The sequence below is a fragment of the Syngnathoides biaculeatus genome, chromosome 5 (assembly GCF_019802595.1).
Source record: "Syngnathoides biaculeatus isolate LvHL_M chromosome 5, ASM1980259v1, whole genome shotgun sequence".
NCBI classification, from domain to species: domain Eukaryota; kingdom Metazoa; phylum Chordata; class Actinopteri; order Syngnathiformes; family Syngnathidae; genus Syngnathoides; species Syngnathoides biaculeatus.
This window is the reverse complement of record NC_084644.1, coordinates 10,028,795-10,044,679: the sequence shown is the minus strand read 5'-3', so window position 1 is coordinate 10,044,679 and position 15,885 is coordinate 10,028,795. Positions and strand designations below refer to the sequence as shown.

At 43.3% G+C, this 15,885-nt stretch overlaps 3 protein-coding genes across 3 annotated transcripts in view; 2 read left to right on the top strand and 1 right to left on the bottom strand.

The window, feature by feature from the left end:
• The first annotated feature begins 600 nt into the window (after nt 1-600).
• LOC133500642 (atrial natriuretic peptide-converting enzyme-like) lies at nt 601-10,407 on the top strand. Its single transcript, XM_061819614.1, has 10 exons — nt 601-1,246; nt 2,333-2,710; nt 3,402-3,767; nt 5,175-5,528; nt 6,152-6,169; nt 6,942-7,005; nt 7,086-7,129; nt 7,253-7,403; nt 8,276-8,389; nt 8,593-10,407. The coding sequence occupies exons 1-10, from the start codon at nt 743-745 to the stop codon at nt 8,760-8,762; spliced, it is 2,163 nt and encodes a 720-aa protein (XP_061675598.1). The 5' UTR covers nt 601-742; the 3' UTR covers nt 8,763-10,407.
• Nucleotides 8,766-14,404, bottom strand: LOC133500645 (sorcin-like). Its single transcript, XM_061819617.1, has 8 exons — nt 14,094-14,404; nt 13,403-13,450; nt 13,248-13,317; nt 12,860-12,903; nt 11,954-12,101; nt 11,502-11,615; nt 11,352-11,410; nt 8,766-10,530 (listed from the first exon to the last, which is right to left on the bottom strand). The coding sequence occupies exons 1-8, from the start codon at nt 14,130-14,132 to the stop codon at nt 10,504-10,506; spliced, it is 549 nt and encodes a 182-aa protein (XP_061675601.1). The 5' UTR covers nt 14,133-14,404; the 3' UTR covers nt 8,766-10,503.
• A 285-nt stretch (nt 14,405-14,689) lies between these two features.
• snrnp48 (small nuclear ribonucleoprotein 48 (U11/U12)) overlaps nt 14,690-15,885 on the top strand; it is a 7,287-nt gene continuing 6,091 nt past the window's right edge. Inside the window, exon 1 of the mRNA XM_061819616.1 lies at nt 14,690-15,124. Within this exon, the coding sequence (XP_061675600.1) occupies nt 14,981-15,124 (144 nt within the window). The 5' untranslated portion in view covers nt 14,690-14,980. The remainder of the gene's footprint in view (nt 15,125-15,885) is intronic.

The window sequence follows — 15,885 nt, the reverse complement described above, 5'->3', positions numbered from 1 at the left end:
TGTGTAAAAGCCGCAAGTGGCCACATTGAAACACGGGATATTTAAGACGGTACGCAGAAAGAGTTTTCTAAGTTTTAATACCTTTCAACATAGCAACAACACAGTAGCAAGAACAGGGCTGGTTAAAAAAAAGAAATCATACCGAGAAAAAAAAAAAAACAGCGGTAGTTACAGAGTAGCAGCACCATAGCATAGCACTAACAGGGCTGGTTAATAAAAAAACATGCCTAAATCGCTGAGAGTAACACAGCAGCAACACGCTAGCACAGCGCTAAGGCTCGCGCAGCGCTAACAGGGCCGGTTTAAAAAAAAACATACCGGTAAAAGTCACTTCCTCGGCACTGATCTCACTCTTACCTTTTCCACTCGAGGGCCCCCCTTACGGCCGTTAGAAAAAATGCACAAATTAGCCGCATCACCGCGTAAGCCGCAGGGTTGAAAGCTTGTGAAAAAAGTCACGGCTTATAGGCCGGAAATTACTGTAGGTAAACAGATTTCTTTTGCAAGGTGAAACTCTTAACTTGTAAATCAGGTCACTGTATGTAAAGGCAACAGTGTACTGTGAAATATTTGTACAAACAAATATCTTCCACCAATATATGTTGCAGTTGTGCAGTCACCGACCATGATTTGTGGAACTGTGGTCATCTGGAGTGATTGTGATTGTGTATCTTGTATGTGACAGTGTGTTGTTTAGCTTTGATTGGAGACCACCAGACCTCGGCCCCCTTCAGGCCCTCCAATGCAAACACGCACGTACACGATGCCAAACAGATGTTGCAAGCAGGTTGAAGTCCAAAAACAGTGTAACGATGTCCTGCTGTTAACATTTGAGTCGACTGTATTCCCAAGCAGGACTTCAGAGACAATCATGTTGCGTTTGATCGTGGCGGCGTTGGTTCTTCTGCCGTCTCCCCGCGGGACGCTCGGGAACAGCTGCCGGCCGATTACCGCCTCCTTCTGCCGGAACGTGGGCTACGGCACCAGCCGGCACCCGGCCGGAGTCCCGGGCTTCGACGCGCAGCAGCTCGCTCGGATCGTGGAGTCGGGGTGCTCGCCGAACGCCGCCGCGCTCTTCTGCCGCGTGGCCTTCCCGGAGTGCTCGGACGACGACGCCCGCGTGAAGCCGTGCAGGGCCGTGTGCCAAAAGGTGAAGAGCGAGTGCGACGCCACCCTCAGAGCCAAGCGGATATCCTGGCCCAGCAAGCTGCAGTGTGATGCCTTACCCGTGTCCAGCTGTGTGCAGGTCAGTCGCCAACATCATCATCATCATCATCATCGTTGTCGCGATTATCTACCAAGTTCATGTCAATCAGTGTAACTGCTAAAGAGGGTCAAACATTTTTGAAACATTCCAATGGCTGTAAATGAAAATGGCCGACTTAAACCAAAATGGCCAACTTCCTGTTCAGTTTCGGGCATAGGTTCTTGAGAGTTTTTCCCATGCATCCTGTTAGGGTAGGCCAGGGGTTCCCATTCATTGGGAATCAACAAAAACATGAACAACAAACTTCAATAATCACTTAAGGCTTAAGTGACTATGATGCAACATTAATTGGACACTCTAAATTGCCCCTAGGTGTGATTGTGAGTGCGGTTGTTTGTCTCGATGTGTCCTGCGATTGGCTGACAACCAATTCAGGGTGTAACCCGCCTCCTGCCCATTAACAGCTGGGATAGGCTCCAGCATTTCCTGCGGCCCTTGTGAGGATAAGCAGCTAAGAAAATGAATGACTGGATGGATTATATGTCTAATTTAACATCTTGAACTCCTGCAGACATTTCAGTGACTGGTCTGCGCTTGTGTGCACTTCTGGATGTAAGCTAATAATTCATAGTGTTCATGGTAGACACCCCTTCGTCATAACATCGGGCACACCCTCAGGGGTGTGCCCTCAGTTTGAAAACCACTGGGATAAGGATATGTTTCTAATTTAATGTTGATTGGGGAAACTGATGGTGGAAGAAAATTTTGTAACTTTTATTTGGGGGAGGGGGTGCCTTCTTCAAAACAAAATGCCCAACTTCTTGTTGAATGTAGGTCATGGGACCTCGTGACTTTTGTGTGCGCTCTCATATGATAAACGTCCACGGAATTTCACATTTGTAGGTAAATTCCATTTTGTATTTTTTATTTTTTTGTAGACTGGTACCACTGAATGCAAAATTGTTGCTTCGAAGCAAATTGGCCAACTTCCTGTTCAATTTACATGATAAGTCCCTTGAGAGTTTATTTTTTTGGGGTGTGCATCCTGTTGTGATAAACATGCCCGAGGGACACGGCTGACTCTTTGGGTGATGAGGAATCCAATTGATGTTCTTGTGCTTTCAGGCTCAACAACAGCAACCAGTCTCACCATCCTCCCCCGGTGCTGATCCAGTATGTCAGACTATAACAGCCCGTCTGTGCAAAGACCAGCCATATACCGAGACCTTCATGCCCAACTCTTTAGGCCACGTCTCGCAGGACGAGGCGGGCCTGGAGATACACCAGTTCTACCCGCTGGTCAAGGTCGAGTGTTCGCCTCAGCTCAAGCCCTTCCTGTGCTCCGTCTACTTTCCCAACTGCAGGGCGGGAACGGTCGGGCGTCCGTGCAGGACTCAGTGCGAGCAGGCCCGCGCCGGATGCGAGTCTTTGATGAACAAGTTTGGCTTCACCTGGCCAGAAAATCTTAATTGTGAAAATTTTTCAACGTATACATGTGTGCAGGTAAGGAGAAGCACACGGTTTAAGGATTTGTATTTGAGTATACCTAATGTACAGTAAACCCTTGTTTATTCTTGGAAATATGTTCCAGAGCATACAATCCTTTTTAAAATATATATTTTACCACACACACTCGAAAGACACTTAAACTTCCATCCATCCATTTTCTGAGCTGCTTATCCTCACGAGGGTCGCGGTGAGCGCTGGAGCCTATCCCAGCTGTCAACGGGCAGAAGGCAGGGTACACCCTGAACCGGTCGCCAGCCAATCGCGGGTCACGTCGAGACAGACAACAGTCGCACTCACAATCACACCGAGGGGCAATTTAGAGTGTCCAATCAATGCTGCGTGTTTTTGGGATGTGGGAGGAAACCGGAGTGCCCGGAGAAAACCCACGCAGGCACATGCAAACTCCACACAGGTGAGGCCGGGATCAAAACCGGGTCATCAGAACTGTGAGCCCAACGCTTTTACCAGCCTCTCCACTGTTCCCCCGCACATGTAAACTCATGAGATAATTTTTGAAGTAGTCCTTGGTACTTTTCGCATTATTGCAAGAATTGGATGAATATAACCGGGGGGCGTTGCTCATGGCTTGCCCCATACCCCCCCCCCCAAAAAAAAAAAAAAAAAATTGACCACCCCCCCAACCCTCATTGAGAACATGAAATGTATTAAAAATATCTCCGTGCAGGATCCTGACAGCAATTCTGACACAACAGCGTCAGGAACTTGCGAAAGTATCACAGAGTCTCTCTGCAAAGATCTGCCGTACACCCAAACCGTCATGCCCAACATCCTCGGGCACAAGACGCAGGAGGAGGTCGCCGTGCAAGTCAACGCCTACTACACGCTGGTCAACATGGCGTGCTCCCCCCACCTCAAGACCTTCCTGTGCTCCGTCCTCACCCCCGAATGCAAGGCGGGAAAAGCCAGGCCCCCTTGCAGGACCTTGTGCGAGCTGGTCCGCTCCAGTTGCCAGCCGCTGCTCAGACAGTTTGGTTTCCCTTGGCCCGAGACGCTCAAGTGCGACGCTTTCACCACCGCGTCGTGCCAGCACGTAAGTACACAAGTTCGGTCCCTTGAATGTTGGGCTACACTTTTTCTTTAATGAAAAAAATTATAATAAACACCATTAAAAAATAGCATGTTGCTGGTCAACTAAAAACATTAATCAAATATTGAATTATTTTAATAAAATGTTGTTTTTCATTTAATTGAAACCTTGAATTCAAAACAGCATTATTTCAAGTTAAAAGTGCAAAAATGCACAAATTGATCATGGTTCATTTACTGGTTCAGTCCATAATGTCAGAAAATCTACAAAAAATGTTGATTATTGTTTTCCAAAGTCAAAGATGCTTGCAGATCTCTTATTGTGTCAATGGAAAATATTTAGTATTGAGCGTATGAAATTCTGAGGATTTGGACAAAATGAAGTTAAACAACGGCTAAAAACGATTCATCGATTAAACTTTTTTACTTGTTGATTGAAAATATGAAATACAAATAAATATGACATATTTATGTTGTATATATTGTTCAACAAAATACAATTTTCCCAAAAATTTCGGACTACGCGGTACAGTATAGTTATGCAATATCTATGTATGTCTGTGTGTAAATATATACAGCCAGTATCTGTATCTACTAGATATATACACAAACACACGTACACAAATATATATCCATTCATTTTCTGAGTCGCTTATCCTCACGAGGGTCGCGGGAGTGCTCCAGCCTATCCCAGCTGTCATTGGGTAGGAGGCGGGGTACACCCCGAACTGGTTGCCAGCCAATCGCAGGGCACATTGAGACAGCCACACTCACAATCACACCTAGGGGCAATTTAGAGTGTCCAATTAATGTCATGTCATTATCCAAGCCGCTTATCCTCACAAGGGTTTTGGAAAGCTGGAGCCAATCCCAGCTAGCTTCGGGCGGTTTCCATCCATTTTCTTAGCCGCTTATCCTCACAAGGGTCGCGGGAGCGCTGGAGCCAATCCCAGCTGTCAACAGGCAGGGGCCACAGAGACAAACAGCTGCACTCACAATCACACCTAGGGGCAATTTTAGAATGTCCAATTAATGGTGCATATTTTTGAGACGTGGGAGGAAACGGGAGTGCCCGGAGAAAACCCACGCAGGCACGGAGAGAACATAAAAACTCCGCAGGGAGCGGCTTTGAACCCCGTCCTCAGAACTGTGAGGCCAACGCGCTAGCCAGTTGCCCCACTGTGCCGCCACTTCTTACCTGTCTATATTCAAATTATTTTTGTTTAAAAAAAAAAAGACAAATCTACATTATGAAAAGTCAAACAAAATCATATTCTTCTAGCGTTTATAAAACATTTTGAACATCGTCAAGTATGAATTCGCTCTGGGTATTTAAAAAGTGTCAAATCCATCGTTGATTTAGTAAATTACCGCTAGCTGCGGGATGTGAATGATCTTTGTTTGTTTGCAGTTTGGCATGGGTGAAGACGGGGCCATGTGCGAGCCCCTCACCATCCCCTTGTGCCAAGACATGTCCTACAACCAGACCCTGATGCCCAACCAGCTGGGCCACGCCAGCCAGCGCGACGCCGCCATCAAGATGTCCTTCTTCCACTCCATCGCGCAGACGGCCTGCTCGGCCGACATCCGCCCCTTTTTGTGCGCCGCCTACGCCCCGCGGTGCTCGTACGGCCAGGTGCGCCGCCCCTGCCGGAGCTTTTGCCAGAAGGCCCGCGACAGCTGCGAGGCGCGCTTGGGGCACTACGGCGTTTCCTGGCCCCAGGAGCTCCACTGCGACGCGTTCCCGCGCGACGGCTGTGTCACCGTACGTACAGTCTACATAGCGGTACAGTATATTCCTACAGTGGTACCTTGACTTCCATGTACTCCTACAAATTCACTTGGTTGTTTATTGGGTTTGTTGGAATTCTGTAAAATTTCAGCTTGCTATATTCTTAACCCGAGGACTCCCTGGATGAGAATACTCACAGGCATATACAGTATTCTTTATGCGCTAAAAACCGCCAAAGATTAATTTACTGCAGTTTAGTCGCATTTAAGACATCCTTGAGGTTTCATCATCAAATCAAATCGTCAAATATTATACTCCCCATTACCCTTGTTGGCCATGGCACACAACAGAAGGAGCAGCACAATGTCCATTGAACTAAAGAATGAAATCATGATTCTTTTTTTCCTATATGCTAAAATTATTACCGAAAACATTTAAGGGGGAGTTTCTGGGATCCTGGGTCTAAATCAACATTTTAGTTTGGGCTGTTTGTTTCTTCTAATGATACTGACTTGAATCAATACTGCCTAATAATTTTTGAGAAATGACAGTATAAGTCGTGGACATTCTAACGATACTGTACAACATTCCAAGAGATGCAACAAGATCTTTTCACGATGCGATTTGTAATCGTCAGCGTCTTCTGTCTTTTGCAGGACGACAGCAGATCAGAGGTAAACGCAAACACGACAAAATACACTCACAGGCTAAAACAATAGGTACACACACGTAAAAATACGTACCGTAATTTCCGGCCTACAAGCCGCGACTTTTTTCACACGCTTTCAACCCTGCGGTTTATGCGGTGATGCGTCGAATTTGTGGATTTTTTTCTAACGGCCGCAAGGGGGGCACTCGAGCGGAAAAGGTAAGAATGACAACGGTGGAATACATGTGCCGAGGAAGTGACTTTTACCGGCCATGTTAGTGCTGCGCTAGCATTAGCACTGTGCTAGTGTGTTGCTGCTGTGTTATTGGCGTGTCTCAGATTTTTACTGGTAAGATTTTTTTTAACCGGCCCTGTCAGCGCCGCGCTAGTGTTAGCACCACACTCATGTTAGCGCCGCGCTAGCGTTAAACTCTGTGTACTGTCTTTCTTTGTAAATATCTCGTGATTCAATGTAGGCACTTGGGGCTTTTACATAGCTGCAGCGTATGTATGTACCAAATGGTATTTCCTTTACAAATGTACTGGGTGAGGCTTTTAACCAGGTGCGCTCTGTAGGCCGGGAATTACGGTACATAAAATAAATGGGATGCCCACACAAAGTGAAACTCTAGTATTTGGATGCTTCCAAAAAAGTTAAGAATTCCCAATTTATTTTACCATACATTGCATTTAGTGCAACCTTTTCAATTTTACGGCTACTGTGGTTCCACTAGCATGAAGGAAGTTGCTCAAGTCCCCATTCAACGCTTGTCTGTGTGTGTGTGTGATCACAATAGATGCTGAACGCCGAAAACGTGGCAGCCAGGCTGGAGGCCGGAGGCCACTTGGTTGGCGGAAAATGTCTGTTGATTTTACACTTTGGGCCTCGAAGCGTTTGCATTTTCCACACTCACGATCGTGTTTTATCTCCCCAAACATAGCGCTGACCGTCAGGACTGCACGCTTGCTGCTGACACTTGCAGATGTATCCTTACATCGGACGTTTTAATGTGTAAACTAATGTACAGGTAACCGTGTGTGAACTAGTTTGCTGTTATGTGAGCTAATGTTTGCTAGAGTGGGCGTAAGTTTCCTGAACCGATCCTAGGCAGACAAATCCGGAGACCTGGACATGACGGAGTTCTTCAAACTGGACCATTATGTGGCGGCCGCCAGACGAGAATATGTGGACAGCTACGAGAGGAGGCAGCCGCCTTCTTTCACCGAAGCGCACATGAACAATGCTCTGACTGTGCGGGGTAATTATTTTTTTGTTTTGTAAATAAATGCAAATACCGGTGGATCAGCTGGTAAACCTTTGGCCTCACAGTTCTGAGGACCCGGGTTCAATCCTGGCCCCGCCTGTGAGGAGTTTGCATGTTCTCCCCGTGTCTGCGTGGGTTTTCTCCGGCCACTCCGGTTTCCTCCCACATTCCAAAAACATCCAACATTAATTGGACACTCTAAATTGCCCCAAGGTGTGATTGTGAGTGCAGCTGTTTGTCTCCATGTGCCGTGCGATTGGCTGGCAACCAGTTCAGAGTGTACAACCCCTCCTGCCCGTTGACAGCTGGGACAGGCTCCAGCACTCCCCGCGACCCTCATGAGGATAAGCGGCAAAGAAAATTGATGGATACTTACAAATAGGTTCATCTAAATTTGCAATGTATGTTCTGAAATTTCAATCTTTTACTTTCGATGTACATTAATTTGAAACGGTTTGGTTTTAAATACAAAATTTACATTTCATATTTTGTTTTTAAATCAATGAATAGTTGACATCTGAAGACATTTTTTTAAGGAAATCTGAATTGAAAAGTTTGGTGTCAAGATTTTTTTTTTTCCATTTTAAAGCATTTCCAAAATACAAGTACCAGTGTATGTATATATATATATATATATATATATATATATATTTGTATTTAAATTCTACCCCCCAAAAATATATGTTTAGATATGCGTTCAATTTGCTTTGAAAATTGCCAATTTAAGAACATTACATTTTAATGACCCATAGTGCTGTACATTTTTTCTTTTGAAAGTAGCAACATTTTGTGTTTGTTTGAAGCAAAAGAGTAGTAACTCCTGTGGGACACCAAGATGAACGATTCGGTGTGTGTCTTTGTCGCAGGGTTTGAGTTGGATAAGAACAGCTTAAAGACGTTGTGGTTGGAGTACAACACCAAAGGGAAGCTCGAGTATGACAACTTCATCGCTCTGCTGACACGATTGCATATCCTTAAAGGTAATAAAATTACCTTTCATACACAATAACATGCGTAAATGTCGAGCGACACAAGTTCAGTTTAAACATTTTATTTGCTCTTTAATGCTTTACTGTAACAATATGGATACACAATAAATGTCTACTTGTTTACATGTGGTTTGCTTCACTTTGCAACACTTTATAATAGTTATACATGTTATTTACGTTTAATATTCCAACAGATCGCTTCCAAGCTCACCTCCTCAGTTTGCCGTGCGACTGCCAAGTGTCCAGCTTCTCTTTCAAGCAGGTACGTTTACTGTTCCAAGACACGTTATTCGGAACACAAGGTAAAGTGAACCCCAACTTCCCCACATTAGATTCCAAAATTAGCCTCCAACTTAAATATTAGCTCCTAATGTTAGAATCAGAAGTTAGCATCAATGCTATGTTCCCTTGTCGCCTCCCAAGTTATTTTCCAATGTTTGGTTTCACATTACCTTCCGACGGCAGCTTTAAAATTCCCGTGAGCGATTGCTTCTAATATTAGCGTAAATGTTACGTTCTAGCATTAGCTTTCAACATTCCTTTCAGTGTTAACTTCTGACATTAAATTGCTTTAATAGCTTCCAATGTTAGCGTCCGTGAATACTTTCCTAAACTTCCACTACAGTGACCAACATTAGCGTCCACATTTGCTTCCAATGTCAACTTCCATCGCAACCTTTGATGTTAGTCTAGAGACACCCCCCCCCCCGAATAGCGGGGGTCCACTGTATTCCTTAATCAATCGGCCGAGCTTTATGTTGCCAACTATGAGTACAATTTTAATACAATCACACATTATGGCTTCCAACATTGTGTACCAGATCTGTGTTAGCCGAACCTAATCTAGCCATCGTGTGTCAATCAAATCAAAACGATGAATCCCCTTTTCATGCATCAGTTACGGTTAGTATTTTTAATATCTCTATATATTTCTCCTTTCAGTTCATGAAGGCCGCTGTCGTCTGAGGCTCAACTTGAACCAACAAGTTCAGAAGCACCTTTTCTTATTGTGACATCTCATTTTAAACGGTAAAGGAGGGGCATACATAGTAGATAATTAACATGATTGATAGCGCACAGCGTATCCAGGCGCTGATATTAAAAGTGAAAAATAGTGGAACTTACACATGTATTGATTTCACAGCAGAACCTCTAAAGCCAAATGTGTTTTGTCCCGTGCCAAAACTCAAACTCTACAGGCCCCCAAAAAAAGAAAGGTTTTTAGGCAGCTTGGTGTATGACTGGTTAGCGCAGCTGCCTCACGGTTCTGGGGACCCGGTTCAAATCCCGACTCCGCCGGCATGCACGAGACCCTAGTGCAGGGGTGTCGAACTTATTTTTGTCGAGGGCCACATTTTACTTAGGGTTTCCCTCAGAGGGCCATTATTAATTCTATTCATTCTTCAACTGCCTCTTCATATTTAGACATGAAATTTATTAACTAGTTTTGGAATCACAAACTCAGGGTCATGGATTTTCCAACAATTGTTGTTTGGTGACACAAAAATGCTTGCAATAGCTCATTTATGACATGACAATTTGAAACTTTGGGACAGATGTGAAAAAAAAAAAAAAAAAAAATCACGGAAGCTGATAAACATGATTTGCCTCCGCGGGCCACATAAAATCACACGGCAGGCCGGATCTGGCCCCCGGGCCTTGAGTTTGACACCTGTGCCCTAGTGAGAATAAACAGGGATGGGAAATTATTGAATAAATGAAGTACTGACAGAGGAGGTAGTCTTTAAATATGTATCCTATTTACTTATAAACAACTCGTGCTGGTTTTTATAAGGCAATGCTTCGAATGTAATGAAGTTGTCATTACACAGGGGAGTAAACAAATACCGGTAGATCACATTTATATTTTTTTTGTGAGAAGTTTCTACAATATGTTAGTAAAAGTATTAATGTGTGCTTGCTAAATTTTGTGTACACATACATCAACAGTGAGCCGTAAAGCAGCCCGGATGACTTGTTTTTGGTGAAATTAAACAGTATTTGTTGGACTTTGAAGGTTCTGTTGTATCAACAAAAGTATATTTGAATTAAAAATGAGTCTACATATAAAAAATAAAAAGGGTGTTCCTCCCCCACATCCTTCCTCACATGCTCATGGTCACCTGGATGAACTGGATGGAGAGACAAGATGTTGTCACCGTTCAATAAATATCTTATTGGCTGAATTTGAACTGCGACCCCGAGAGCCCAATTTCAACTTAATTTCTTCTGACAGCATAACAAATTCCAAGTTTACATGACCGAATTTTCCGCACTATAGGGCACACCGCATTATAAGGCGCATAGAATAAATGCGACAGCAGAGGCTGTGGTTACATTATGCATCCATTAGATGGCGCTGCACTAAAGGCTCAATATTGATCCATATATAAGGCGCTCCGGATTATAAGGCCCACCGTCGGCTTTTGAGAAAATTAAAGGCTTTGAGGTGCGCCTTATAGTGCGGAAAATACAGTACATAGTACTGCAGCAAATACTATGGTTTCAGATTACATTCAATTTAATATGTCAGCATTTATTGCATTAGTACTATTGTAAATCACATTTTTCATTTAAATTATGGCAATTTCTGTACACTATAGTATTTATTTAATTCAAATTATCAGTAGTGCTCAATATTGATCCATATATAAGGCACATCGGATTATAAGGCGCACCGTCAGGTTTTGAGAAAATTAAAGGCTTTTCGGTGCGCCTTATAGTGCGGAAAATACGGTATAATGAATGTTTTATACACCAGTAATGTAACATTTGTTGTTCTATCCACCTCTGATGTAGTATGTTCCCATCATATCTAATGATGACTACACTGTGGTTGTAATTTAGATTTTTTTGATAGATTAGTTTAGATTTTGTATTTTTTTTTAATGTCACACGAGGAGCACGCAGTATAAATCCAGCCTATGTTCAAACTGCAAAATGGCGCACTTACATCGTCATACTGGAAGGTGGCGCTGCCATTTTGAGATGTGTCACGGCGTCGGAAATGATCTGAAAACACACACACGATGAGACGCATCCTGTATCCATGTGGGCCACGCAAAATAATTGAAATCCGGTACGAGATTTTACGCATCCTCACCGGTCAAGCCACGGAGTCGAACGCAGCAGCTCACAAATTCGTCAAAGGGGATTCTTCCGTTGACGCTGTAGCGCTTCATGATCATGTTCATCGCGTTGGGGCTCAGATTGAAACCTGCAAACATTGTAAATAGTAACAGCAAGGGACAAAATACAATATATCCTCCTTCGTCTCCGTTCACCTAAATCCTACCTCTGTTTGGGTACATGATGATGGTGATGTTTTTTTATTCTTACTCCTTTCTGACCAAATTTGCCACGTTGAAAAGTGAAGAAAATTCAGAGTTTAAACACAGGTACTGTATTGGGACACCGACAATTTTTTTTTTAAGTAGCGTTTCGGATAATCCTCTCAACGCCTCTTGTGTTGTCTTGTTTCATTTGTTTGCAATCCGCTACGGGCCCAGCCGCTTCCAATCTATCGCATCAGAATGTTCTCAAAGGACCACGTACCGAGCGATCTGATGGCCTGTTGCATCTCCTGAGCCTCCACTGTGCCACTGTGGTCGCGGTCGAAGGACATGAAGATGTTCTTCCATGCGTTGAGCGCCTGCCACAGGTCTTTGAACTCGGCGAAGCCCATGGTGCCCGACATGTCTCGCTAAACATATGCCCGTTAAGGACCCTGCCACTACTCGTTGTAGCTCATGATAATTGACCCCTCCGTACAGGGCACTTAACCACGCCCCCCAAAGTGACATCACGCCACGTGCGCTGACATAAGACAAACAGTAAAAATGGCAAATACAATACAATATATTCTGAATTGAGACAGACTCCATGCTTTTGATTTCATTCAAATCAACGATATATTATAGATTCTAAATACAATACATTCTTAACTGAGAGAGACGCTATGCTTCTGATTTCATTCAATCATTCACACGTAGCAATGTTATGCTAGCGGAGAACGTCTCATTCATTTATACGAGACGTGTATTAAAAATCAAATTTAGGGCATATCTTCGTGCAAACATATGTGTTCCGGTTGATATTAGATGGATTTAGTTGATGATGCGGTCTTCCACAAAGTTTGATCCATCGAAGGCATTTTTCGTACTGGGTCTTCGGTTTTGGAGAGGGTACGAATCGAACTCCACCAACTAGCCTTTCAGGATACCTGTCGTCACTATTACAAAGTCCGTGACTACACCTCTTAACCATATTTTTTGTTAAATAACCCAAATACGCGACAAAACGCTAACTAAACCTATACTGGACCATTCAATGTTGTCAGAGAAAATGGCGGGAGCAAAAACGGGCTTTGGTTTATGCAGATCTCTGGCCTCTGATTGGTCAGTGACGGGGATTGCGCAATATCCATGGAGGGGTCAATTTCTTTAATTTCAGGAAGGATACATCCAGCATGTTGATCATCAGTCTGCAGGTGTCCATGTTGAAGGCTGGTTAAAACAAAAAATACACATTATCAATTAAAATCAGTTATAGAGCTATCTATTTTAGATAGGGCTTGTCCTCATTAGGGTTGCGGTTTGGTGATCTCGAGCCTATCCCAGCTCACTCAAGGTGAAAAACAAATAAGCATTCACTAATTGTAGAAAATGGGCTCCAATAAAGCTACAGTAATGTGATTGTTTCTTGGAATGTGAGAGGATGTGCAAACTCCCCACAGGAAGGCCAGAGCCCAGTTTCAAACCCCAGAACCGATAAGCAGAAGTGCTAGTTCACCGTACCTGGAAAAAAAAAAAAAAAACACAAAACAATGCATATTCACATGATTTCTTACGTTGATAAGTGCCGGAGATGCCGGACTGAGTGAGGCAACGTTGCAGCTCATCTGCCGAGATCTGTCCATCCTATCAAGCCACAATAAATAATGACAGTTATGATCGATTTGATCGTTATAATCTTGTCTCGTGCTTAATTTCAATTGACACTCACTTGTCCTGCAACTGCTGTAAAGTATCCGTAGAGAGGATCCTGCTGTTGCTGAATTGCAAAACATTTGGGGAAAATCATTTAACTATCAATAATAAAAATAAAAATACAGAAAAAAACACTTTAGGTTAAAAAAATATAGATGAAAACATTTTATGTTTTTAAATTGTATAAATAATTTGTAATATTTGAGTGGAATAAATTGTGTTGTTTGTTAGACTGGAACATAATACAGAAGTGAGCAAATTGTTTTAGCACAAAAAAAAAGACCCAGAAAAAAAAAAAAAAATCACATTCAAAAGTAGACTTAATATACACAGCTTTACCATATGTGACCTTGCACATAGGGTGTGTCGAGCAAAAGCAAAATACAGATGTCATTGATTAAACTGACGCCTCGCTGCAAGTAAATGTATCATCCAAACAAGACCACTGATTTTATTCGATACAATTATCACACTTATTATAGGAGTATCATACATTGTAAAACTTGAGTAACGTCATACAAATCTGCTGATAAGATCAAATTAGCGACTGCCTGGGTAGTTATGGAAAGGAATTTATACACTGCCGAGTACATTTCAGCAGGTATGGGTTCATTTTGCTATCGAATCACGCTCCACTTCCTCCCTCGCCCAGCCCGGGGACCGAGCACTTTTCTCGGCGACGCTTCTCGATTCGTCGCCGTCCTTACCATTCCTCCCGGAGCTGCACCGTATCCCGCGTAGGCCATTGTCAAATTCGTCGAAAACGAGTTGGAATGTGCACGACGACCCGAAGCGGAGTGCCGGGGTACAAGTTGTTCTATTGGCTCCTCCTTCCGGTTTTGTTTGCGCAAAACCCCGCGCCAATTACCAAATAGCTTAATTTTATGTTCTTCGAGGGCGTGTCAACAGACGAACAAAAACGTCGGTGAAACAATTAAACATAGCAATTAAAAAAATGTTTTAATAGTAAAGTGTAACTTGATAAGTAAGAAGTCGCCTTCAAATGCAAAAAAAAAAAAAAACAATTTAATTTGTGATCAGAAAGCCCATACACCATATGGTATTCTGATTGGCCAGAATTGACCACCTGACCTCGAACTGAGTGATTTTCCTGTGGATAGCGTGCAAGAATGTTCATAAAACACACGAAGAAGATGGTGTGTGACGTCATCGTGTCGTCGTATTGGAAATCCCACGTAGTTTCTAGACAGGACACGCCTTGCATCAATATTACTGGCTCCACGACACGACCAACTGCACTATGATTGGCTGCTGTACCCTTTAAGACACGCCCTACTGTTTCAAGTCGTGAAAATAATGAGAAAGACAAAGACACCTAATTTTCACCTGAGTCTTTTTTAAACCGTAGCCCAAAATCCAGCCCTCGTGCGAATCATGATTTTTTTTTCCTTCATTTCAAACAAATGTGATATGATTGGGATGGCCGTCACGTGACATAGTCGGTCGTATCCTGCCTATAAGCTACGTGGGAATTCTAACGCCGTCGCGAAACACGGCGAAATTTGAGTTGACAAAACTCCCAATAGCCGCGATATCAATTGAGCTTCTCTATCTCCTCGGACCTAACCCTAAAATGTCGGACTCTCTGAAACACACACACCTACGGGAGCGCACGGAGCGCCTGCAGAAATTGGTGGAGTTTACCGAACATTGTCAGAAGCAAATACAAGACATGTACGACGCACTGGGATGGTTGCCGGACCACGACCCGGATAAGGTAAGAAAAACAACAACAACAGCCAGCTGCAAACGTGACCAAAATCTTAATAATATGGAATGAATCGTCCACATGCACATCCTCCTCTCTGAGCAGGAAGCGCTAGGTGGGGAGGACAAAAGAGGAGCGGCATGAAAACAGGCCAAAATCGATGTATCAGCGTGATTTTATCATGCTAAATGAAGCTTTACAGTTGCCGTTAAACATATTGGAATAATGAATTATGAAACGTGGTTTCAAACGTGAGCAAATCTCCAGGTTTTGCCCTAAAACCAAAGAACCCACTATTGCAATGCATAGTTTTCCAATTACGCCATTTTGTGTGTCAGGGAGGTCAGAGAACACGGGTGATAGGTGAAGCGTGAGTTTTTTTTCTATCGTTAATTTATCCGATTGGTCTAAGGACAGTGGTGACGTCACTAGAAACCTATCCACAATAATTAGGGTTGTGTTCACGTGACGTCACACCGGGGTCATTTTGGTTCCTGAGCTCCGTTTATCATACATATGCAAGGTGGACGACATTATGTTTCTAACTGCATTTATTGAAGACGTGACCGACAGCACATCAAGCCCAGACTGACTATTAGGCTACCCGGCATGCACACATCATGGGACTCAGTGCTGCGTAACAAAGGTGCAGTATTGTGCTCATGATCTTTTACTCTATGTGACAGAAATCACGAAGGAGGAGTTCTTACCTGTATGCTATATGAATAGAATATGCTTTTATATCAACAAAGAATGGTGCACGGACGTTA